Source organism: Schistocerca cancellata, chromosome 5 (assembly GCF_023864275.1).
Source record: "Schistocerca cancellata isolate TAMUIC-IGC-003103 chromosome 5, iqSchCanc2.1, whole genome shotgun sequence".
Classification (NCBI taxonomy): domain Eukaryota; kingdom Metazoa; phylum Arthropoda; class Insecta; order Orthoptera; family Acrididae; genus Schistocerca; species Schistocerca cancellata.
Window position 1 is genome coordinate 14,245,661 of NC_064630.1, and position 26,251 is coordinate 14,271,911.

At 44.1% G+C, this 26,251-nt stretch overlaps 1 protein-coding gene across 1 annotated transcript in view; it reads left to right on the forward strand.

The window, feature by feature from the left end:
- The window catches only part of LOC126187749 (discoidin domain-containing receptor 2-like), a 751,525-nt gene that overhangs the window by 445,959 nt on the left and 279,315 nt on the right, over positions 1–26,251 (forward strand). The window contains exon 8 of the mRNA XM_049929002.1: positions 11,785–12,001. Within this exon, the coding sequence (XP_049784959.1) occupies positions 11,785–12,001 (217 nt within the window). The remainder of the gene's footprint in view (positions 1–11,784; positions 12,002–26,251) is intronic.

Consider the following 26,251-nt stretch of genomic DNA (forward strand, 5'->3'; position numbering starts at 1 on the left):
CATCAACCTGGTTGTACAAGGGTGTTGCGTAATGTCGTGAGGCTCCATCATCTTCATATAAAGTGAATAGATGTAGTCGTTGGTTATTTGCAGTCCCGGAACGGCATAGGTTGTCAACATTTCCAGGTTACTATTCCATCAACAAACCAACGTCCATTTACTTCACGAAATCTGATACTGCCGCAAAAGGCAATACTAGGTTCATTTAACTCAAAAATGGTTCAAATGGCTCTGAGCACTATGGTCATCAGTCCCCTAGAACTTAGAACTACTTAAACCTAACTAACCTAAGGACATCACACACATCCATGCCCGAGGCAGGATTCGAACCTGCGACCGTAGCAGTCGCGCGGTTCCGGACTGTGCGCCTAGAACCGCGAGACCACCGCGGCCGGCCATTTAACTCACTCTCAAAAACAATTCTATTCTTCTCCGTATACCAACAGGTACACTTGTGTCTGATGACACGAACTGACAATTTGAAAGTTGTCCATCACTCCAAATTATCTTAAGAAACAACTTATCATCACCTTATTTTAGTTCATTTAACATTGTCTCGCGAAATTGAAGCGTACGATCAGGATCAATAGCCCGTTTGTGAGACAAGAGATGTAATGTTTGAATTTTTTCCTTATGTAAAATTGACCTCGCGGATGTTCTAGAAATATCCTGTTCGAGAGATAGTCAACGAATAGAGTTTTTAGGGGTATGGATAATCCATTACTAATGGCCTACATGACCTGTGGCAGTCCGGTGTAGATCCACTTTCCTCAAGACGTTTCCTAAACTGTGTCGGGTGATTGTTCCCTCGGGGCAACATGACCTCGGCGAATCATATCCTTTCTTGCAGGTGAAACAGTACTGAAACTAATATTCCACCCATTTATTATTAGATTTTAACTACCTTTATGACACATTTTGAAAGCAAAAACTCTTTCTTCATTAGAAAACATCGTCGAGACCGGTTATAATCAACAACGAACATTATCATGTATGTTCTGTTTAATAGCCTCACTCAAGTGTTCGTATCTATGATTATCTCAATCGGACAAGATTGCCTTAATGTTTTCAATGGGTTACGATGGCTAGTTCCCGCGCACTCCGCATGTAAAAGTAATGGACTGTGATGCTGTTAGCTGTCGTGAATACATGAAAAAATGTAAACAGACACCTAAGCCGACCGGCTGCTTTAGTACGTCCGGAAATCTGAAGCAATGTGTGACTGATTTTTACGGTGAGACCTGAGATCCTCCCGGCCCACACAATCTTGAAATAAGTTACGGGAATGCTGCCGGGTGACATCGTCGACCACAGTCGATGTTTGGACAAAAGACACTCCCTGCCATTTTCAAGGTTGCAGCAAGTAAGCGCTGTGCAATGGTATCGAAGACCTCGGCTGGCAGAGGAAATCTAGAAAGATAGACACGCAGTCTGTAAACAAAGTGTTGTTACTTGGCAAGACAACCAAGCCACTCTGAGGAAGCCGAAAGGCACGCGTTTAAGCTCACGCAGGCTGGCGTGAGGTCTGGAACAGTTATAGGAGTCTAGTAAAAAAGGTACGTAGCTTGTGGAATACTTAACTTTAATCCATAATTGGTGAACATCGGTCTGAAGGTACATGCATCACAAGATAAATAGCAAATGATAATGGCGCCTTGCTAGGTCGTAGCAAATGACGTAGCTGAAGGCTATGCTAACTATCGTCTCGGCAAATGAGAGCTTAATTTGTCAGTGAACCATCGCTAGCAAAGTCGATTGAACAACTAGGGCGAGTGCTAGGAAGTCTCTCTAGACCTGCCGTGTGGCGGCGCTCGGTCTGCAATCACTGATAGAGGCGACACGCGGGTCCGTCGTATACTAACGGACCGCGGCCGATTTAAAGGCTACCACCTAGCAAGTGTGGTGTCTGGCGGTGACACCAAACAAAGCGATGGCACTAGCGCTTATGAATCGAGTTACGCATTTGAAGAAGAGTGCTTGCATAAAATTCAAGTCGTAGTTATTTCGTGCAAGGAGTAAACAGCTAGTATGCACATGGCGACACGAAACTCCTCGGCTGAATTTGAGAAGTTTTCAGGGATATGTTACGAGTACTTTGGTAAAAAATACCTATGGTCTCCCGTTGTCCCCTGGCCTTGTTACCTATTTATCATTGTATCTGTAGTAGAAAGATACGCACAACAGTGCAAACGTCGAAGATATGTGCTGTACCTCTTGTTTGGAAAGGAAGGTCTTCCATTAACCCCAAGGTATTTGCTGTTGACAACAGTAATGTCCACTTTACTCTTCTTCCTCAAACTGCTTTCATTGCTGCTACATCGTGTCTCTGGTTTATTTTACCGGCAGTATTAATTGCATGTTAACAGTTTTACTGTATGGTATGGATAGCTTGGATAGCTGTACCTCATGTGTGAGTTCACTGACTGCAGTGGCAGAGCGGCAAAGTGGCAATAAGCTCTGTACCTCCGGAGGTGACGGCGCAGTGCAATACTTTTGTCTCTGTCTGAGGGTTGCTGTATTACCATCTGTTACCTGTTTCGTGTTGTACGTTTTGGTTATTGAATATTACAACCTTTTTCACTATAGTGATGGTATTTTTACTGAAACGAAGGTATATCGCGTAACCAAATGGAAAATAATTACGTTATTGCTCTGCTAAGAGCCACCAGATACCACGGGTCCCTTGTACCAAAATATTGAGAAAATATCGCTGAACAACTTCCGAATTCTGTCGGTGGACTTCGGCATAACACTTTATGGCGGAAAACTGGTCTCTGCTGAGTTATTGGAATTTGCATCACGTGGGCTACGCGTAGACACATAAAGTGCGCATTTGGCGAAATGCTGTTAAAAGAAAGAAAAAATCTCTAATTTACTGTAGAAAGTGCCGTAACGCCTAGATGTAGGGATGGGGAAATCCGACAGCTGAAAATCGTTACCGGTGTTTTTGTTGTGAATAATCGGTATTTCTTCCTATTTGGTTGTTTCTGTGTTTTCATTTGTTCCTAATAATATTGTAAAAGCCTAAATATCAATTGGCCGCAACAGCAGTGCCAAAATTTTTCGTGTTTGAATAAACTTTTTCTTAAAAAAAGTTTGTTAGTAAAACTTGCATTGCTTTGAAACATTGCGTTATTATAGAGAATGCGGAAAAGTGAACAGCCTATTCCACTAACAATGTGAGGCGTAGCGCCGTATACCGATCCTGCCTTGGAGGCGCTTAAGTGGGAGATATGTGTGAGCTGGATAGTGACATATGGTGACGCGAGACTGGACGCGCACGTAGTTTATGTATCAGCCGATAGAGGACAATATTGGATAGGAGGACTGTGATTTTAGTTTCGATTGTGCTCACTAGAGTGCACTAAAGTAATACAATGTTTTTCGTAAACTGTTCTAGTTGGTTCAAATGGCTCTGAGCACTATGTGACTTAACTTCTGAGGTCATCAGTCGCCCAGAACTTAGAACTAATTAAACCCAACTAACCTAAGCACAGCACACACATCCATGCCCGAGGCAGAATTCGAACCTGCGACCGTAGCGGTCGCTCGGTTCCAGACTGTAGCGCCTAGAACCGCACGGCCACTCCGGCCGGCTATTGTTCTAGTATTTTCATAAAGTGTTCTTATGTCTTTTTGTGTATGTAAAATGTTATAAATGTGTTTTAGCAGTATGAATGATGCGTGAGTGTGGTTTAAGGTTAATATGAAGATAATTGTTTAATGTGTGGCGAAGGGGGATTTAGTGTGGGAACATTCAGAAGAAGTATGGATATGGACAAAGGCTATTTTTGTAGAATAGATTTGTAAAGTAAGTTTATGGTAAAGGGAAAGTTAATTCAGGTATAAATAACAATAGTAAATAACTTTATGCATAAGCAAAACTTCAGCATATTAGATAATTACGTCGGTAAAAAGTGCAGTCGTTAGGTTTATTATTTTGCGATTGGAGGTTTATTATTTTGCGATTGGAGGTTTATTATTTTGCCATTGGAGGTTTATTATTTTGCGATTGGAGGTTTATTATTTTGCGATTGGTTATAGATGAAAAGCGCGGACTGACGCGGGAGAATGTTGTTTTGCTATTGACTGTTGAGTAAACTGACCAATGGTAAAGCAATATTCTTCGCGCGCCTTTCTCTGCTGGTAGAGAAGACATAAAAGTATTCTAAAAAAAAGGAGTGGAAGTCTAGCCATGAAACAGATCGGACGTGTGTAGTAGTAGATCCGATGGAAATGATAAGTTGCCGGATCTAGCAGTTTTCCGTACATCAAAAGTGTTGGCAAGTGACGGCATAATTATTCCGGTGTGTGGGTAGAGACTTCGGAATTTTTTAGTGAATTTTGTGACGAGAAAAGACATAAATTCCACGTGGCGTATTGAGCAGGTTGGTGACTAAAAACTGTAACTGCATTTGGTACCGACAGACTTAATATCTGGCGAGCATTATCAATCAAAAACAATCAGTACTTTTGTAGCTATTACGTTTTCGGGAAACGCAACACCATAAACTTGCTAACGTGAGTGAAAGGGATTTTGAGTGACTGTGTTAAGGCTAGCACGGGCTTGGCAGTGATACTTGTTCACCTAAGTTTCAGAATATATTAATTGAAGACAAAATTTCCCACCTTTCATTTGTGTGAAAACTTTCTCGCGAAACGTAGATTAGTGAGTTAAATTGCAGCCTGGTTCACGTCGAAGTACAATAGGTTTCACTCGGCTTTCCTACTGATGATCTGCTGAGACAATGTTCACAGGTAGGTGCAGGTTCGTGGTAATGCGACGGAAAGAACCGCGCCGCCGGAAATGTCAATATAAACGAACAACAAACACATGACATACGAACTTGTACAGCATTGCTGGGACAATAATCTACGTGTTATTGCCGGCCGGTGTGGCCGTGCGGTCTAGGCGCTTCAGTCTGGAACCGCTTGACCGCACCGGTCGCAGGTTCGAATCCTGCCTCGGGCATGGATGTGTGTGATGTCCTTAGGTTAGTTAGGTTTAAGTAGTTCTAAGTTCTAGGGGACTGATGACCACAGCAGTTAAGTCCCATAGTGCTCAGAGCCATTCTACGTGTTATCATTTGGCTGGCCTGTTAGATGGTACGCATGTACAGCACATGCAGTGTGTAAGAGTTGCCTCATGTCGTCTGCAGGGTGATGTTTTCAACGGTGTACAAACTCTAGGGACTGACCGATGAGAGGATACGCAACAAAAAGAGCTCTAATGAACTTATGTTCGGAAAAGCATCGTTTCCATGGTGCAGACAGTTAAGCCAATCATACATTGTTACAGAGATTGCGGTAGAGTAGGTGCTGTACCATACTGCCACAGTTACAGTGTATGCTGAAAATGGTTTCCATGTGCCTCGACGCATGCGTGTAAGCACCATAGCCTGTTCTCTCTCAAACGTTCACATCGGGCAGACTGCATCCGAACAGTATCAAAGGCGGCACGAATACGCTGCTCTAGTGTCTCCACACCTGGAATGGGCTCTGCATACACGTTGGAGATGGCCCTATAACCAAAAATCGCACCGGTTAAGATCCGGTGAACGAGCAGGCCTTGTAACTGGACCCCATCGTCAGATCTGTCGACCAGGGAAGATACGACGTAGATGCGTCCGGACGTTAACGGCGAAGTGGGCTGGAGCACCATCATGTAGCAGCCACATAACCCCTCGAATCATCAATGGCACTTCTTCCAGCAGGGGAGGCAAAGGCACCCCCAAAAACGCCGATAGCTTCAGTTTGTCAGACGAAATGGAAGAAAGACTGGTCCCAGAATATGGTGGCCAATCATTCCGACCCACACATTACGCCTATAGCGGTGCTGATGATTCGCTGTCACCACACCATGCGGGTTCGGCATACTACTCGACAGATGACTGTGATGAATGTTGAAAATACCGCTCTGCGTAAAGGTTGCCTCATCTGTGAATAGGCCGGATGATACAAATCCAGGAATCGTGGTTCCATGGTGAAGAAACCAGTGACCAAAGTACTCCCGATGTGGAAAGTCTGTCGCTAGTAGGCCCTGCACACGCTGTAAGTGATGAGGAAAGTAACAGCTGTCACGTACTGGCGGGCTAACTGCCTGGTACCGACACGGCTGTCACCTGCCAGAGCTTAATCACATTTTCTTCCAAGTCTGGTGTCCGAATATTTCGGGCATGTCCTTCATGATATCGTACTGCCTGAAACGATCCTGTCTCAGACAAACGGCGAAACACTGTGTAACCTCCCCCTCACTTATCGACCTTAATGACAGTGAAAAATTAAACCGCGTGTACCTAATGGAAATTTGGGAAAAGCAATCGTCACCGAAGTTAAACTGTCGGTAAAGAGGGAGGAAAGGGTTACATCTAAATGAAAGGAAAAATGCAAATGACACTGGTGGAAATTAATTTTCAAAAGCGGTAAAGTTAATAAAGAAAGTAAATGTGCGGCCATTACGTTAACAATTAACTAGCGGTAATTAGATATTTGAGATTTGGGGGAAATTACGGTCGCCAGTCCTAAGGACAATTACTACAGTAACTGAAAAAGAAAGGTTATTACACATATAATTAGCACTAGAAGCGTGACAACTGAAGGTTGACACGTGCAGTGTGAAAACTGAAAGTTTGTCAGAAGTAATAAATTTCGCTACACTCTGACTTAATTTAGTAAAAGAATTAATAAAACCGGAAAATCGAAAGTTAATTTAGTGACTGAAGTTAATAGTGAGCTTTCTTTCTGAAGCACATCGAAATTCAGTAAAATACGGTTAGTCTTGGACTACCTCAACAATCATTTCAAAAGCTACTTTAATCTACGCTATTTAGAAATCAGGGATTTAACTTTGAACTTGAATTAAATGATTCTGAACAATTAACAGTAGTAAAATGGTTCAAATGGCTCTGAGCACTATGGGACTTAACATCTGTGGTCATCAGTGCCCTAGAACTTAGAACTACTTAAACCTAACTAACCTAAGGACATCACACACATCCATGCCCGAGGCAGGATTCGAACCTGCGACTGTAGCAGTCGCGCGGTTCCGGACAGAGCGCCTTAACCGCGAGACCACCGCGGCCGGCAACAGTAGTAAAATTTAGTACGTACCAAGCTGAGCTGCAGTCACAGGTAAGCTAAAATATGGTAACAAAACTCGCACTCTTAATTTGTGCTTGTGTAATCTAAGTATTGTAGCCAGCCAGCTATGAATACTTTAACTGAACTTTGAAATTAAAGTAGTGAAATGCTATATTATTATTTTAATGCTGGCGTTTGAATTTCAACGACACTCGGGTTCATTCCGGAAAAGGAAGGGACCCTGCTTGGTAATGCAATTGAGACAATGAGCAACAAATGTTCATGCTAAGTTGCTGTAATTATAGTTACGAAAATGGTACAGTTTGAAAAGCTCAGGTCTGCCATACAGTTCTAAAACTTTACTTGCTTCCAGTCTTGTTGGTTGATTGAAGGTTTGAAGCCGTCGATCGAGGAGGTGGCGACAGTCACTCATTGTCGGCCGTCGCTGTTGCAGAAGCTGGATGTTGGCGCGCCTTCTTCTCGACACGGTCACCAGGCGAAACGGGCTCTTGATGTGCGGCAGCTAATGCTTCCCGTCCGCGACACCGTGTCAGAAACTATCATAGCGAGTCGAGCGCAATTACATGCTGCCAAACCCCGAAAGCGCGGCAACTCGCGGGAGCTTCACACAACACACCTGCTCCACTCGCTACTCCAGCCAGACTCTCTCTCTGCCCGCGCTCCACGCGACAGAGTTAACACTACCAAAGATCCTACACACTTTGATTCTTCACACGACCTATCGATGTAATCGTTCGATAGCAGTTTTCCCTAGGCAAGACCCAGCGTAAAAATACAAATAATATTTACGAAACAAACCAATTATACATCTACATAAATGCATAAATATATATATATATATATATACAAATAGTAAAACAATTACAATATACAAAGACACAGAAATGTTATATATTCAGGTAACAAAAATAAGGAAAACAAATTTATAGTACAATAAATGGAAATAGGAGGATATGCATTTCCGGCGTTACAACTGTTGCAACCATTCAATGCTGTGGTTGTTGCCGGCGGGGACAGGTCTCCTGATACAACCTTGCTGCTTGTCGCTCGTTGCCATTTGACTTTTCGTAAGTAAACGCCATGTCGGCATGCTCTCGATTCGAATACAAAAGCTTTCTGTACAACGCCGTATCACCTCCACTACAAGGTGAGTCAGCAAGGTATGTGTATCGGACAGAACATTACCAATTACTATGGCAGGAGGGGGCGCCATGGGATGTAGTATCCGGAACTGGTAACAGCCTCTAGGAGGAAACCATGCATACTGCAACAGTGGGCTGTGTGGTACAGTAGTCTCTGTAACAAAGTATGACTGAATAAATGGTCTCTAGCATGTAAAAAAATGCATTTTCAGACAGAAGTTCATTATTCCTTTTTTGTTCCGTGTTCTCTCATGGATCGTTCCGTCGAGTTTGTACACAGTGGGAAACATCACTCTGTGTACGGTAGTACGTCGCTGTCGTCGTCGGACATCAGTTGTTTTACAGAGTGTCGCCATGCCTCCACTGGAAGTATTTTACGGAGTGTGGTATCAGCGAAGCACAGTGCTCCGTATGCTTTAAAAGATTAAAAGCGGGGGCAGCCACTACAAACTTGCGACATAGGAGAAAGCTGAAAACGCAAAACTTAACATTTTATTCATAGTTTGCAATAAAAATAGAAAGCAGCTGATCATCCTGTGTCAACGCAATATGCCTTCAACTGCTTTGAGCCTTTGAAAACCGACCGTTCAGTTTCCTCCCTTTATCTCTGACTATTTCTAGTGTCCAAATAGTGGCACGATGGCCGATTGCGTCATGATTTTTGAGCAGAATTACAAAAACTTAGAATCGGTAGGGTACTATTGTTTTTTTGTAGTAGTCAACCACTTTTCGAGAAAACTAGCGAATGGTGGACTGAATAATTTTACTTTTATTTGCCTATTTAATGTAAGATATTGACGCTATGTAACTTGAAACTAAGGGAGTCAAAATTTCTCAATTTTTGTTCGATGTCTACGCGTTACAGGAAATAATACGAATAAATAACCCAAAATCGGTCATTACAGACACCGGTCGTTTGGAGCGGTTTTAACGGTTCGATTAAACTGGCTTTCAAAGAAACCTATATAACGGAAAACTGGTTGTTTCTGCGATAACCGTCATCCGTACCATGAGGTGGTCAGCGTTGTAGCGTTTCATACGAACGTCAAGGCGTAGTAACCTGCTATCAGTTTTAAAGACGCGCCTTAGCGTAACTGCATAGCGTAATCTCCCCGTCTCCTTCCTAATTCCATCTATTGCACACATTAGTCTTTTATGAAGATCTGAGAGGAGGGAAGATTACAATGAACTTTCTAGTTTACTTAGCTTGTCATGTAGAGTTGCCTCCAGTGGTTCTTGACTAGGGGTCTGATTCTTGAACCTGAAAATGTTACATATTAGGCCCTCACAGTTGCGTTGATGTAAATAAATTAGAAGATTTTTGTTGCAGAATTTTTGTTTTTACGTAAATATGTTTTCTCACATTTTAGTACAGGGTTATTACAAATGATTGAAGCGATTTCACAGCTCTACAATAACTTTATTATTTGAGATATTTTCAAAATGCTTTGCACACACATACAAAAACTCAAAAAGTTTTTTCAGACATTCACAAATGTTCGATATGTGCCCCTTTAGTGATTCAGCAGACATCAGGCCGATAATCAAGTTCCTCCCACACTGGCCGGCCGGTGTGGCCGTGCGGTTTAGACGCTTCAGTCTGGAACCGCGTGACCGCTGCGGTCGCAGGTTCGAATCCTACCTCGGGCACAAATGTGTGTGATGTCCTTAGGTTAGTTAGGTTTAATTAGTTCTAAGTTCTAGGCGACTGACGACCTCAGAAGTTAAGTCGCATAGTGCTCAGAACCATTTGAACCATTTGAACCTCCCACACTCGGCGCAGCATGTCCCCATCAATGAGTTCGAAAGCATCGTTGATGCGAGCTCGCAGTTCTGGCACGTTTCTTGGTAGAGGAGGTTTAAACACTGAATCTTTCACATAACCCAACAGAAAGAAATCGCATGGGGTTAAGTCGGGAGAGCGTGGAGGCCATGACGTGAATTGCTGATCATGATCTCCACCACGACCGATCCATCGGTTTTCCAATCTCCTGTTTAAGAAATGCCGAACATCATGATGGAAGTGCGGTGGAGCGCCATCCTGTTGAAAGATGAAGTCGGTGCTGTCGGTCTCCAGTTGTGACATGAGCCAATTTTCCGCGGGCTACGCGTGAAACTTGCCCGCACGCGTTCAACCGTTTCTTCGCTCACTGCAGGCCGACCCGTTGATTTCCCCTTACAAAGGCATCCAGAAGCTTTAAACTGCGCATACCATCGCCGAATGGAGTTAGCAGTTGGCGGATCTTTGTCGAACTTCGTCCTGAAGTGTCGTTGCACAGTTATGACTGACTGATGTGAGTGCATTTCAAGCACGACATACGCTTTCTCGGCTCCTGTCGCCATTTTGTCTCACTGCGCTCTCGAGCGCTCTGACGGCAGAAACCTGAAGTGCGGCTTCAGCCGAACAAAACTTTATGAGTTTTTCTATGTATCTGTAGTGTGTCGTGATCATAAGTCAATGAATGGAGCTACAGTGAATTTATGAAATGGCTTCAATCATTTGTAATAGCCCTGTATATCATACAGTGTTTCGATTTTTCACATTAACAAAGCCGAAATTAAATTGTTCGCACAAAATACAAAAATACGTCCGATCATATCATAGTCATGCTTACGATTCTCTCACTCTGCGCAAATAACCATATTCGAAACGGCTTACGGTTTTCCTTGACAAATGAATTTCTCCTAATTTCTGTTACATTATTACATTCGATCTTCATTTTATAAATGAATCCAGAAATAAACATAGTAACCAGTACAGTATTGCGTAATTAATAATACTCGGGCATGGATCTGTGTGATGTCCTTAGGTTAGTTAGGTTTAAGTAGTTCTAAGTTCTAGGGGGACTGATGACCTCAGATGTTAAGTTGGTTGGTTTGGGGAAGGAGACCAGACAGCGTGGTCATCGGTCTCATCAGATTAGGGAAGGATTGGGATAGGAAGTCGGCCGTGCCCTTTCAGAGGAACCATCCCGGCATTGCCTGGAGTGATTTAGGAAAATCACGGAAAACCTAAATCAGGATGGCCGGACACGGGATTGAACCGTCATCCTCCCGAATGCGAGTTCAGTGTCTAACCACTGCGCCACCCCGCTCGGTAGATATTAAGACCCATAGTGCTCAGAGCCATTTGAACCAATTAATAATATAAATTTTAAGTGTTCCAGTAGTTCGTAATTTCAAATGTTTCCAAAAACATTATTTTAACTCTACATTCAGAACTAGCACTTGTCGAGTATAACATGAAGACTAAAACATTTTATAAAGTAGTTCATTTTCTAAACTTTAGCTTGAAATATAACGTACTGTGCATAAAATTATATGAAAGTTTTCAGAAAAGCAACTGAGATAATATCGATCTGTCCAAAATTTGAAAAATAATACTGTTATCGACAACTACTGTTGAGGGAAACGAATGCAAGAGGAGGAGGACGTACCGTTACAGCCTGTAGCGCCGGTGGCGGTCTCTGTACTGTGCTGTACTGTACTACTGTACTGTAACAGAGTTGTGTGACGTCGGCCGCTCGCTCGCGCTGTGCAGGTCTTCACGGAGGCGTCGGTGTGGCTGAGCCTGGACGGCGTGCACTACCAGTGGGCGACGGCGCCGGTCAGCACGGGGGCGGCGGGGGCGGCGGACTCGGCCCCCTCGTGCGTCAACGTGAGCCTGCCGCTGCACAGCCGCGTGGCGCGCTTCCTGCGCCTGCAGCTGTACTTCGCCGCCGCCTGGATACTCGTCAGCGAAGTGCGCATCGACTCGGGTGAGTCCTGCCTACACGGGCGGCCGGAACGTCCGCTGTTATTCGTTATTCTGTTTTCCGCTTAGGAAACCACGACCCGTCGGAAGACGGAACCACGCTGCGACTGCGATGCACACGTGACTCATTCTCGATCGCGCCTTCTTGCTGTGGAAAACCGCCCCGTGTATCCAGTGTCCCAGTCACGATGCAGTTCCACAGGGCTACAATTCTCCAGTTGTTTTCTTATTCGTTGTGGAATTAATGTTTACCTCGGCCGTTGCTGCTCACATACCTGCATCCCGTACAGTGTCGCGTGATATATTGTCGACATCTCTACATCACTGATCCTAGGCTCTGGTGACTAAGCTGCTCAAGTTGGAAAAGCAATCTACACTCCTGGAAATTGAAATAAGAACACCGTGAATTCATTGTCCCAGGAAGGGGAAACTTTATTGACACATTCCTGGGGTCAGATACATCACATGATCACACTGACAGAACCACAGGTACATAGACACAGGCAACAGAGCATGCACAATGTCGGCACTAGTACAGTGTATCTCCACCTTTCGCAGCAATGCAGGCTGCTATTCTCCCATGGAGACGATCGTAGAGATGCTGGATGTGGTCCTGTGGAACGGCTTGCCATGCCATTTCCACCTGGCGCCTCAGTTGGACCAGCGTTCGTGCTGGACGTGCAGACCGCGTGAGACGACGCTTCATCCAGTCCCAAACATGCTCAATGGGGGACATATCCGGAGATCTTGCTGGCCAGGGTAGTTGACTTACACCTTCTAGAGCACGTTGGGTGGCACGGGATACATGCGGACGTGCATTGTCCTGTTGGAACAGCAAGTTCCCTTGCCGGTCTAGGAATGGTAGAACGATGGGTTCGATGACGGTTTGGATGTACCGTGCACTATTCAGTGTCCCCTAGACGATCACCAGTGGTGTACGGCCAGTGTAGGAGATCGCTCCCCACACCATGATGCCGGGTGTTGGCCCTGTATGCCTCGGTCGTATGCAGTCCTGATTGTGGCGCTCACCTGCACGGCGCCAAACACGCATACGACCATCATTGGCACCAAGGCAGAAGCGACTCTCATCGCTGAAGACGACACGTCTCCATTCGTCCCTCCATTCACGCCTGTCGCGACACCACTGGAGGCGGGCTGCACGATGTTGGGGCGTGAGCGGAAGACGGCCTAACGGTGTGCGGGACCGTAGCCCAGCTTCATGGAGACGGTTGCGAATGGTCCTCGCCGATACCCCAGGAGCAACAGTGTCCCTAATTTGCTGGGAAGTGGCGGTGCGGTCCCCTACGGCACTGCGTAGGATCCTACGGTCTTGGCGTGCATCCGTGCGTCGCTGCGGTCCGGTCCCAGGTCGACGGGCACGTGCACCTTCCGCCGACCACTGGCGACAACATCGATGTACTGTGGAGACCTCACGCCCCACGTGTTGAGCAATTCGGCGGTACGTCCACCCGGCCTCCCGCATGCCCACTATACGCCCTCGCTCAAAGTCCGTCAACTGCACATACGGTTCACGTCCACGCTGTCGCGGCATGCTACCAGTGTTAAAGACTGCGATGGAGCTCCGTATGCCACGGCAAACTGGCTGACACTGACGGCGGCGGTTCACAAATGCTGCGCAGCTAGCGCCATTCGACGGCCAACACCGCGGTTCCTGGTGTGTCCACTGTGCCGTGCGTGTGATCATTGCTTGTACAGCCCTCTCGCAGTGTCCGGAGCAAGTATGGTGGGTCTGACACACCGGTGTCAATGTGTTCTTTTTTCCATTTCCAGGAGTGTACGTTATTCTGTGACTCGCATAAACGATGACTCATCAACTAGACCTACATTTTTGTAAGGTACTTATTATAACACAAATAATTTCTTTCGGTTCAAGGTCAGGTAATCGGGAGATTTCCCTTGACTGCAATACAAATGGCGGAACTGGAAAACCCTCTCATATTACCGCACCAGGGAAAATATTAGTTACCGCCTTCAATGAGCACACTGGGCGTTTTAGGAGCTGTGTAGACGAAATGCAGGCTGATTTAGCTGCCCCTACCACTGGATTTTGTGCAACCCACAACGCTTTCAAATACCGCATCAAGATTCTCATTTTTTCGCGCTCACTAGTCATAAACAATTAGTCCTACAGAGAAAATGAACAGGATTTTTCTGTATAAAATTTAATGCAGTTGAATTTTGTGCTGGGATACTCTTTCTCTAGAGGCCATAGTTTTCTAGCTATTCAAGAAAAACTTATAAAAATGGTCTTCAGACGCGTTTTTCTTGAATAACTCGGAAACTGTGGACTCCACTGAAAATACTTCCCAGTTCAAAATTTAACTACATAAAATTTCCTACAAAAAGATCCTGCTCATTTTTTTTCTGTAGGGGTAATAGTTTGCACCTGGTGAGCAAGATAATATGAAAATCTTGAACGTACTACAGGGGTTATTCGGAAAGTAAGAAACGATCGGTCGTGAAATGGAGACCACAGTGAAAATCGGATGAAGTTTTGCACAGGTGTGTTGGGCAGTGTCTCTAGTATGCCCGTCGATCGCATTACGTCGTTCTTTTTACTTCTGAGCACACAGGGAGCACATAAAGATACCTAGAACAACAGTGTCTCCCGCCAAGTACGAGGGTCTGCTGAGAAATTTCGCCTGAAGTTATGCAGCCAACATTGCATAACTGTCGTGCGTTTTCTTCCTCAAGACAATTCTCAGCCACATTCTGCAGGGGCAACGGAGATGATCCTGCATCGTTTTCAGTTGGAAATTTTTGATCACCCTCAATACAGCTCGTAATTGTCTACCTCTGAGTTTCATCTGTGCGCAAATGAACCGCTGGCTATGAAGACAACATTCTGGCACAGACAATGAGCTGTAGGCCAGCGTAGAGAATTGGTGGAAAGCACTGGCGGCTGCCTTCTATAACGAGGGTATTGGTAAGTTGGTATAACGCTACGACAAGCGTCTATGTCGGATCGACGACTATGGAGATAAGTAGCTGGAAGTTGTAGCTAACTGTTCCAAATAAAAGACTTTTGATTTTCACTGTGATTTCCATTTCGCGACTTCACGTTCCTTACTTTCCGAATAGCCCTCTTATTTGAAGGCGGTGTGGGCTGCACATAACCCAGCTGCAGGGGTAACAGAATCACCCTGTGTAAGGCGCGATCAAAAACTTTTCATTTGAGGGCGTTGCTGCACCATGTATGTAACCCAGCACGCCTCCAATCCACGTATATAAACATCAATATGTAGGCAAGTGGTTAGTGCGGCGTTCAAGCGGAAACCTTTTGTTCGCCGCTTGTAGAGTGCTAAAAGGCAGTAGCGTGACAGTGCAACTCTAGTAGACGTATAAGTAAGACAACGGACAGTAGCTGACTGGACTCGTAGCACGGTTCGTTGACGCGCAGCTTGGCGTCTTTTCAAATGGTGGACCTTCACCAATGGACCAGAGAGGCGTTTAAGCTGCGGAGTGTTACGTCCTCAGTGGTAGATTTAATGCCTGCTGTCGGTGTGATCAGTACACGACCTAATTTTTTTGGCCTCCCTTTTTATGATATTTGGGTCTGGGATGAACCAGTGCTCCAAAGCCCACCCATTAATTAGATAATGATCCTAAATCCTTCAAGCAAGTAGGCAAGTTAGCGAATAACGTATAAAAAGGTGAAATTACTGAAGAGAATCCATAGCGTTGATGAAACAAAAGATTGTACTGTAAAACAAGTAAATGTTTACTGAATACTATTAACACATGTCAATGGTGACCTCACATAAATTGCGGATTCCAATGAAAAACAGTCTAACAGTAACTGATGTATCTACTGCGTGCAGAGCATCGAATACAGATACACGCGTGACCATAGTTTACTTACCTGCACGTTAATCCACAAAAATCAACAGCAAACGTTCAGGATTTGGAAGCGCAGTTTCCCACCAACAATTGTGATGTACACTAAACTTCGTTATTATAAATACCAACTGCAAAAAGAGTCGAGGGGCACGAAAGGGAAGCAGTGGTTGGGAAGGGAGTGAGACAGGGTTGTAGCCTCTCCCCGATGTTATTCAATCTGTATATTGAGCAAGCAGTAAAGGAAACGAAAGAAAAATTCGGAGTAGCTATTAAAATCCATGGAGAAGAAATAAAAACTTTGAGGTATGCCGATGACATTGCAATTTTGTCAGAGACAGCAAAGGACTTGAAAGAGCAGTTGAATGGAATGGACAGTGTCTTGAAAGCAGGATATAAGACGAACATGAACAAAAGCAGAACGAGGGTAATGGAATGTAGTCGAATTAAGTCGAGTGATGCAGAGGGAACTAGATTAGGAAATGAGACACTTAAAGTAGTGAAGGAGTTTTGCTATTTGGGGAGCAAAATAACTGATGATGGTCAAAGTAGAGAGGATATAAAATGTAGAATGGCAATGACAAGGAAAGCGTTTCTGAAGAAGAGAAATTTGTTAACATCGAGTATAGATTTAAGTGTCAGGAAGTCGTTTTTGAAAGTACAGGGTTATTAGAAATGATTGAAGCCGTTTCACAGCTCTACAATACATCCTGTTGAAAGATGAAGTCGGCACTGTCGGTCTCCAGTTGTGGCATGAGCCAATTTTCCAGCATGTCCAGATACACGTGTCCTGTAACGTTTTTTTCGCAGAAGAAAAAGGGGCTGTAAACTTTAAACCGTGAGACTGCACAAAACACGTAAACTTTTGGTGAATTGCGAATTTGCTGCACGAATGTGTGAGGATTCTCTACCGTCCAGATTCGCACATTGTGTCTGTTCACTTCACCATTAAGAAAACATGTTGCTTCATCACTGAAAACAAGTTTCGCACTGAACGCATCCTCTTCCATGAGCTGTTGCAACCGCGCCGAAAATTCGAAGCGTTTGACTTTGTCATCGGGTGTCAGGGCTTGCAGCAATTGTAAACGGTAAGGCTTCTGCTTTAGCCTTTTCCGTAAGATTTTCCAAACTGTCGGCTGTGATACGTTTAGCTCCCTGCTTGCTTTATTCGTCAACTTCCGCGGGCTACGCGTGAAAATTGCCCGCACGCGTTCAACCGTTTCTTCGATCACTGCAGGCCGACTCGTTGATTTCCCCTTACAGAGGCATCCAGAAGCTTTAAACTGCGCATACCATCGCCGAATGGAGTTAGCAGTTGGTGGATCTTTGTTGAACTTCGTCCTGAAGTGTCGTTGCACTGTTATGACTGACTGATGTGAGTGCATTTCAAGCACGACATACGCTTTCTCGGCTCCTGTCGACATTTTGTGTCACTGCGCTCTCGAGCGCTCAGACGGCAGAAACCTAAAGTGCGGCTTCAGCCGAACAAAACTTTATGAGTTTTTCTACGTATCTGTAGTGTGTCGTGACCATATGTCAATGAATGGAGCTACAGTGAATTTATGAAATCGCTTCAATCATTTGTAATAGCCCTGTATTTGTATGGAGTGTAGCCATGTATGGAAGTGAAACATGGACGATAAATAGTTTGGACAAGAAGAGAATAGAAGCTTTCAAAACGTGCTGCTACAGAAGAATGCTGAAGATTAGGTGGGTAGATCACATAACTAATGAGGAGGTATTGAATAGAATTGGGGAGAAGAGGAGTTTGTGGCACAACTTGACAGGAGGTAGGGAACAGTTGGTAGGACATGTACTGAGGCATCAAGTGTAGGCGCCCCGGTGGTCCCGGTCGCCTACGGTGGACTGGAAGCCGAGCGGTGACCTCTCCAGTTGTCAGGATGCTAGGTAATGACTGTGGACGTGTCAGAAACGCCAAAGAAATATTATTAATTCGTGACACCTTTATTCCTGCCGAGTACAATGTGGCCCGCGTAACACAGGCTGGCTGAACTCGGTGATATCAACGACCTTCCCCGAGTGCTCGCTGACTGGGAGCAATGACACCAGCTCCGGGCCGCAGCAGTCTTGCTAGCGCAGCGCCGCGTGCTATGACGTAGCGGCGGAACACCCAGTTACGTTGTGCAAGATGCGAAAGTTGGCTGCAACTGCGACACTGCCCCCTCCTCTTTTCCCACCCTGGCAGACGGCGACACGGCCGCAACACGACTGGAGTCGTCGCTGTTTCCCAAGCTCCGGTCAGCGGCGGCGGATTCAAATACATAAGAAAAATAAGAATTCCGATTTTCTTGCTGTAAAAAATAATGTATGTTAATGCAACAAAGTTAAATCGGCTCCCAGAGTTAGTTTTTCGATACAGATTCTCCTTTTACTTTAAAAAATTGAAAATTATCTCTTCCGGTTTTGCGTGTTTTTTTCGCTGTATATTACTTCTCTATCAATTGTGAGGAAAGTAAAAGGCACAAAAAATTGATGTTTGCGTATCTTACAGTTTCACATCACAGCTTGATAATGAAGTGTCTATTTTTCCGATATTCGTCACAGTTATTCCGATACTTAATTTACAAGTAACCTACTGCATAAAATTTGAATTGTGTACAGTGAAAAATGTGGTCGCTGGCTACTTTACGTATGGTTCGCGTTAGGTCATACATCGTTGCCGATGAAAAGAAGCTAACATATCGAAATTATTTTTAAAGTTGAGATCAGAATGATATTGATCTCCGTTTATGAGATTTGGGCTCGTATATCTCCGGGAGCGTCGCGACTAGCCGCCAGTTCTGTCGACACGCAACGAGAATCGTGTGGTCATCACATGATAGAGAATGCATTTGTTTTGTTTCGCTGACACATTTGGACCTAATGAAACCATTTTATGCCATATATTCCTCCGGTATGAGTTACTAATATTTCTCCATATGCTCTTGACAATTTCATTTAAAATGCCACGAAATGTAGGTTTCTTAAAGCCAAGTGATCAAGCAGAGACCAGCTCACAGAGCATCACATCCTGTGAGTGCCTCATTTCAGTTTTCCTTGACTGGCTCGACATCTTTCTGGCAGCCGTACGTCTTTGTGTCGTCCGTCTTCCGTCGCAACACTGCTCACTGGTGCAGTGCTGCGGCAGCTGTCGCAGCAGTCGCACGTCGCATCCCAAACTCGAACTGCGCATGCGCCAGCAGGCAACTTCTGACGTCACGTAGCGACCCGACGCAGTCGCTAGTGTGCGTCGCGTCTTGGACAACGTACCTTATTTCGGCCGCGTGTGGCTGGCGGCATACAGCAGGCCGCTGCGCGTGGGAGGCTCCGGGTTGGAGTCCCGGTTGGATGCCGACCGGTGTTATGCGAGCGGTGGTAGTCTCATTTGGCGACTTCAGTTTTATATTTTATGGAAAGAACGACCACGAGAGCAATTTTATTATTTTTCATTGGTTGTCACAATGATTTTATCAAATGGTCTGCCTCATATGCCATGATGTCCATATGGTTTTATAAATGTTAATGCACGTGTCAGATCTGATGATGGCACCTTCAGAGTGCTGAAACCGGTCATCTAATAAACGATTGAAGCTACCGTGGCTTTTCAATTATTTTAAAAACAGAGCGATCGCCCCATGACACACCATGTGTTCACTGCAAAACTGGTACAAATTGTTGCCTGTCACTTAATGTGCCGAACCTAATGCAGTGAAAATTAAATAACTTTGCTATCTCGTGACAGTCTATGGTTCAAATGGCTCTGAGCACTATGGGACTTAACATCTATGGTCAGCAGTCCCCTAGAACTTAGAACTACTTAAACCTAACTAACTTAAGGACAGCACACAACACCCAGTCATCACGAGGCAGAGAAAATCCCTGGCCCCGCCGGGAATCGAACCCGGGAACCCAGGTGCGGGAAGCGAGAACGCTACCGCACGACCGGTTAAAATAAAGCCATTTCTTAATAAATACTTCACTGTTGATATTAGATATCTAACTTCTAATATGCAACAGTGATAGCACTGCTTCTGTGGAGGTAGTCAGTGAACAGCACTCTGTGTGGATCCCGGAGGACAAGAACAAGCGCATCTCCCGCGCCATCAAAGTTTATCGGCCACTGCGTCACCAGTTCCTTCGTTTCTGACGTTCTTAAATACACCGGAGAAATGAAACTTCCTGGCAGATTAAAACTGTGTGCCCGACCGAGACTCGAACTCGGGACCTTTGCCTTTCGCGGGAAAGTGCTCTACCAACTGAGCTACCGAAGCACGACTCACGCCCGGTACTCACAGCTTTACTTCTGCCAGTACCTCGTCTCCTACCTTCCAAACTTTACAGAAGCTCTCCTGCTAAGCCATGTCTCCGCAATATCCTTTCTTTCAGGAGTGCTAGTTCTGCAAGGTTCGCAGGAGAGCTTCTGTAAAGTTTGGAAGGTAGGAGACGAGGTACTGGCAGAAGTAAAGCTGTGAGTACCGGGCGTGAGTCGTGCTTCGGTAGCTCAGTTGGTAGAGCACTTGCCCGCGAAAGGCAAAGGTCCCGAGTTCGAGTCTCGGTCGGGCACACAGTTTTAATCTGCCAGGAAGTTTCATATCAGCGCACACTCCGCTGCAGAGTGAAAATATTCTGGAAACATCCCCCAGGCTGTGGCTAAGCCATGTCTCCGCAATATCCTTTCTTTCAGGAGTGCTAGTTCTGCAAGGTTCGCAGGAGAGCTTCTGTAAAGTTTGGAAGGTAGGAGACGAGGTACTGGCAGAAGTAAAGCTGTGAGTACCGGGCGTGAGTCGTGCTTCGGTAGCTCAGTTGGTAGAGCACTTGCCCGCGAAAGGCAAAGGTCCCGAGTTCGAGTCTCGGTCGGGCACACAGTTTTAATCTGCCAGGAAGTTTCATATCAGCGCACACTCCGCTGCAGAGTGAAAATCTCATTCTGGATACACCGGAGGAACTTGCTGGAATTTTATTTCATCTAATCTGTCCTGGGTACTGCTCGTCGTGGTACGCTTTTCTTAGACAGTTGATCGACGCGATATCCACTGAAAAGAAAGTTTTGTCAGAGTCCCAGGAGTCAGTAAGATATGTGGCAGAAAAGGCCTTTCTAGATCTTTGAAATGTTATTGCGCCCGAAAGCCATGAATAGACGCAGTGCATTTTTACGACAGTTAAGATAGTTTTACAGGTTTTTGGTCTACCTAAATTCTCATGATGATCGATGGCTATACGGTGACTTTCAAATTCAGCAGACCGCTTCTTAAATGTTGTAAACTAATAGAAAACATCTCTTAACTTGGCATCTAGCTTGCCTTTTGTAGCCGGTGAGGTTACATTTTATACAGTAAACTTTTCCACTGTTGCAGATTCGTTTTTATCCGTACTCTACGAGCATCTTAACAATAGTTTATTCATAATTTCGACATAAAACAGTGAATAAACATTACGGTTGTGAAACATTAATAATTGCAGTCTAAATAATTGTACTGCCTAGATACGATAACATTATTGCCACCGTTTGATTACCCCGAGATCATAAGGAACATCCATCCTAATTTATGGAGAGGTTCATTTTGTAGGCTGTCTGTACATGAACAACATGTACTCTGTTATTGTGGTGGGTCCCCGAAGAAGGGTGGGGTGCTGTAATTCGCGAAACACCCGTGGTCGTGGTAACAGAGCACCTGTAGTTGCTGATGTGATGTACAGCTTCCATATTTCGTCACCAAAATAATGCATTCCGTTCTGCTGCGTTAACGATTTGGGAGACAATCTGAGCAGCCGTCTTCGGTTGTTTGTAGGTGACGCTGTCGTCTGTCGACTAATAAAGTCATCATAAGATCAAAACAAACTGCAAAACGATTTAGAAAAGGTAACTGAATGGTGAAAAAGTGGCAGTTGACCCTAAATAACGAAAAGTTTATCCACATGGGTGCTAAAAGGAACTCGTTAAACTTCGATTACACGATAAATCAGTCTAATCTAAAAGCCGTAAATTCAACTAACTACCTAGGCATTACAAATACGAACAACTTAAATTGGAAGAAACACATAGAAAATATCGTGAAGAAGGTTAACCAAAGACTGCGTTTTATTGGCAAGACACGAAGAAAATGTAACAGGCCTACTAAGGAGACTGCCTAAACTACGCTTGTCCGTCCTCTTTTAGAATACTGCTGCACCGTTTGGGAATCTTACAAGGTAGTACTGACGGAGTACACCGAAAAAGTTCAAAGAAGGGCAGCACTTTTTGTATTATCGCGAAACTGAAATAACGCAGGATTTGGGCTGGACATCATTAAAGGAAAGCCGTTTTTCGTTGCGACGGAATCTTCTCACGAAATTCCAATCACCAACTTTCTCCTCTCAATGCGAAAATATTTTGTTGATACCGACCTAGATAGGGAGGAACGATCACCATGATAAAATACGTGAAATCAGAGCTCGGACGGGAAGATATAGGTGTTCATTCTTTCCACGCGCTATACGAGATTGGAATAATAGAGAATTATGAAGGTGGTTCGATGAACCCTTTGCCAGGCACTTAAAAGTTATTTGCAGAGTATCCATGTGGATGTAGATGTAGAACGCTGGCTATCAGAACATCTAACGATAATTAATAGCGTCGTCAGCCTCACCGTAAAATACTTACCCCATGCCACAAAGGTACTCCCCTATGTGCAAGTCCGCAGCTCGTGGTCGTGCGGTAGCGTTCTCGCTTCCCGCGCCCGGGTTGCCGGGCTCGATTCCCGGCGGGGTCAGGGATTTTCTCTGCCTCGTGATGACTGGGTGCTGTGTGATGTCCTTAGGTTAGTTAGGTTTAAGTAGTTCTAAGTTCTAGGGGACTGATGACCATAGATGTTAAGGAGCTCCGGAACGCCCTATACTTGCAATGTTAAAATAACGCTTATAAATTACATCTTTCCTCACAAAGTATTTGAGGTAGGAAGTTGAACTTTTTACAGATTATTTATTGGAATATGGGCTACAACTTAACACAGGGATTTTACAAAATTTTAGCTCAGTTATTAAAGATTATTTTTTTTTTCAATTGTAATGAAAATTCACAACAATTTTTTGCAATTTTTTATTTATATATTCAAAAATATACAGTTTTTTGGAAAAAGGCAGTGTTAAATTATGCAGAAGGTACTGTGTAACATTTACTGCAAGTTTGAAACAAATATGTTTGGAAGATCCTTAGAAAACATGTAATTAGTATGAGGAAATAAAAGTTTTGGGAATCGAGCGACAAAGATTGGATTAACTTTTTAGTGCATTCCAGGTCCATAGGATGGATTATCTTCATCCTCTGCAAACTCCTCCTCCAGCTTCCTTTTGTTCCTCCTCCTGTTTACTCTTGCTTGTATTTCTAGACTCTTTAGAGCCCTGTCTGCAGCCCGAAGGCGTTCCTTGTTTAAAGCAAGCATCGCTCGTACCATGTTAGAACCTATCTTCATTCCCATATTTCTAAATACCTTGCACCTTACAATGTTGCCATCACTGAAAGTCGCAACAGCAACTTTACTTTTACTCATTATTATACTTCAACAAAACAGAGACTCAAGAAACAGAATTAATTGCGAATATTATCGAGATAACGACAGAGTAAATAAACATGAAACAATCGACAATCACACTAGCGATATATATTGAACCATCACAGGTTAGCCACAACTCATACTTTATCTCACATCACTAAAATGTACCTGATGAACACGGACGTTAATAATAACACCATTTGACAGCAGTTTAACAGCGCCACAGTGGGTCACGCCCATGTAGAACACGTTTCAAAAAAAATTTGAAAATAGTTGTAGTCTTCGGAATTGAATAAATTATATATCTATTAAAAGGTAATAGTCTGCAGATTCAGAAAACGCAAAAAAGTAAAAATTGAACATTTCATTATTTTGAGCCTTTCCGGAGCCCCTTAAGTCCCATAGTGCTCAGAGCCATTTGAACCATTTGAACCCTATGTGCAAACCATCGGGCCTTTCGGACTGCTGATTTCGCGAAGCACAGTGTTAGTGTATGGCATCAACGAACTACAGGAATGTTAACGCCGGAAGACTGACCACAACTAATAGATCCAAACCAACAGAGCTAATAACCCTGAATGGTGGAAGTGGCCTCTTTTGTCCACATATAAGTTTTATCTGGAGCACACATAAAAATTATTTTCACACTAGAACATAGCGACAGCAAAAAACATGCTGAAAACATATGTAAGTTGAAAAGACTGAGAAGAACACGCCAGTATAATGTAATGCCTTTAGAGTTTGAACTAGTTACTGACTGTGCACCGTCACTCACAGTGATGTTTAAGGCTTGTCTAGGTCTCAGCAACATCCTGAGAAACTCGAGGCTTCCTTGAAACTAGTCCCAGGAAAAGCCAGCAGTGGATTCTCCAGACTTCTTCTGACGTAATTCCCTCCTCCCACCCGTGCGCTGACTCCAGCGAGCTCCATTCGGCACTGTGCGCTATGCTGCGAGGGCTGCATCTCTCAGTTTTTCCGCCACCTGCCATCCTATTTGTCCTTGCAGCTCGCTCACTGGCCCTAATCTGCTGCCGTATTCAACACTCGCCATAAACAAACACAGGAGACCACTCCAGCCTAACCCCGACTGCTACAGTTTGTAATGGTCGCCTGGTCGTAGATATTGCTAATTGCTATAATCGCACTATTTCACTCCCATTTACGGAGCTTGTTAGCACTTGATGTTAGGCTGGCGCCATTAAAATGCATTGTGTTGTGGTAATCGCTGCTACTTGCTGGATCGCTGCTGTGTCTCGATGCTGATGCTGGCTCTAAATCTGGTTGTCTAGGGTTAAAAACATGAGGTCCCGTGTTTTTTATACGCTTTTGATGATAAAGAACGAGCGAAACCAACAGATATGTAAACTTCAAATATTTATTACTCTGGTGGCCATCTTAATTCCACTGTCCACCAAAGACCATGACACAACACAAAGTAGTACTTCCTTTACATGTTCTTTGCATTGTTTATCCACCTCAAACAATAACACACAAACACACTTTACCAAAGTGACATTCCGACTGCCCTCCCGACCGTTCTTGCTGCTTGTATTTATAACATTGTCAAAGAACTACTAAAAAGAGATATAGTTTACAAGTCACATGTACATCTGTTATCATAATTTGTGCAGAAAAGTTATTAATTTGCATCGAGTGACATAATTTAACATGTTATTAAAATGACAGACAGATTTGTTGACTTGACAGAATAATTCTTTGTTACAAAAAGGCCGTTTTTTAAAAGTTTGTCAATTGACTTCTCTAATTTGCATAAATAAGTAAATAACATGAATTATTAAGAATTACATTGGTTTTCGTCTAAAATAGGACTGATTACATGAATACTGAGTAAAAACGCTCCTAGTGAACAAATAGATTTCACTGGGTGATTTTTATTTAAGGAGATCCAAAATACCTAAGTTGGCCACTATTTTTCGTACTTCGTATTAATTATTTAAGATGGACTTAGTGTTTTTACATGATGACATTTGCTGTATCAGTGATCAAGTGATATTAACTTTTGTTTGGGTCAGTTATTCAGTATAATTTAATGGGTTGACTGTTTATGGAGACATGTTATGCAATCATTGTTAACATACACAATAACTTTTCTATAATCATAAACACTCGTTAAACTGGTTGAATTTGGAGGGTATCGCATACTTCGGTAAAGTAAAGCCTTTAATATGTTCCGTTACAAGTTCCAACAAAACTGTCGTACCCTCAACACACACTTCCCGTTTTCTTCCCCCCCCCCCTTCACCCTTTCATTGGTGCTCTCATACCCATCAATCACGACGTTCCATTGTTTACTTGGTGGCCTTCCACCCCACTTTCGTACAAGCAGAAATTCTCGATATAGCTGTCTCAAAGTAACACAAGTATCTATTTTCGAAATAGAAGCAACTAATTGCTGCTAATGGTGGAGACCCTCTTGCTTGCTAACTAATAGCCTCGGAGTTCCCAGCGTTACTACAGTTCGATATCTACTCCTTGTATCGCAGAGGTGTCATAGCAAACATCGTAACTTCAATGCGACCGGCGTTCTCTGCTTTCTGGTACCTGAGCTCATGGGTGTGGCTAATCTCCAGGGCCTGCAAGTCGCCGGACAGTACATTCAGCTGACCCTGGAGGCCAATAGCGAGGGACGTTCCATCCTCCCTAGGCGAGGTGCTGGCGCCGTCAGTAGCGGATTCCCCTCAACGTCTTTAAGGTGGTCGAGTGAGTTGGAACATACCACCCGATTACTATTATTATCAAATGAACCTCCACAATGACACTGTCACATTCTATCCCAGTCCAGGTGATATCACTGTCTCCCAAACCAGTACTTCACGAGCAACACTTTATCAACACATGTCCAGTGA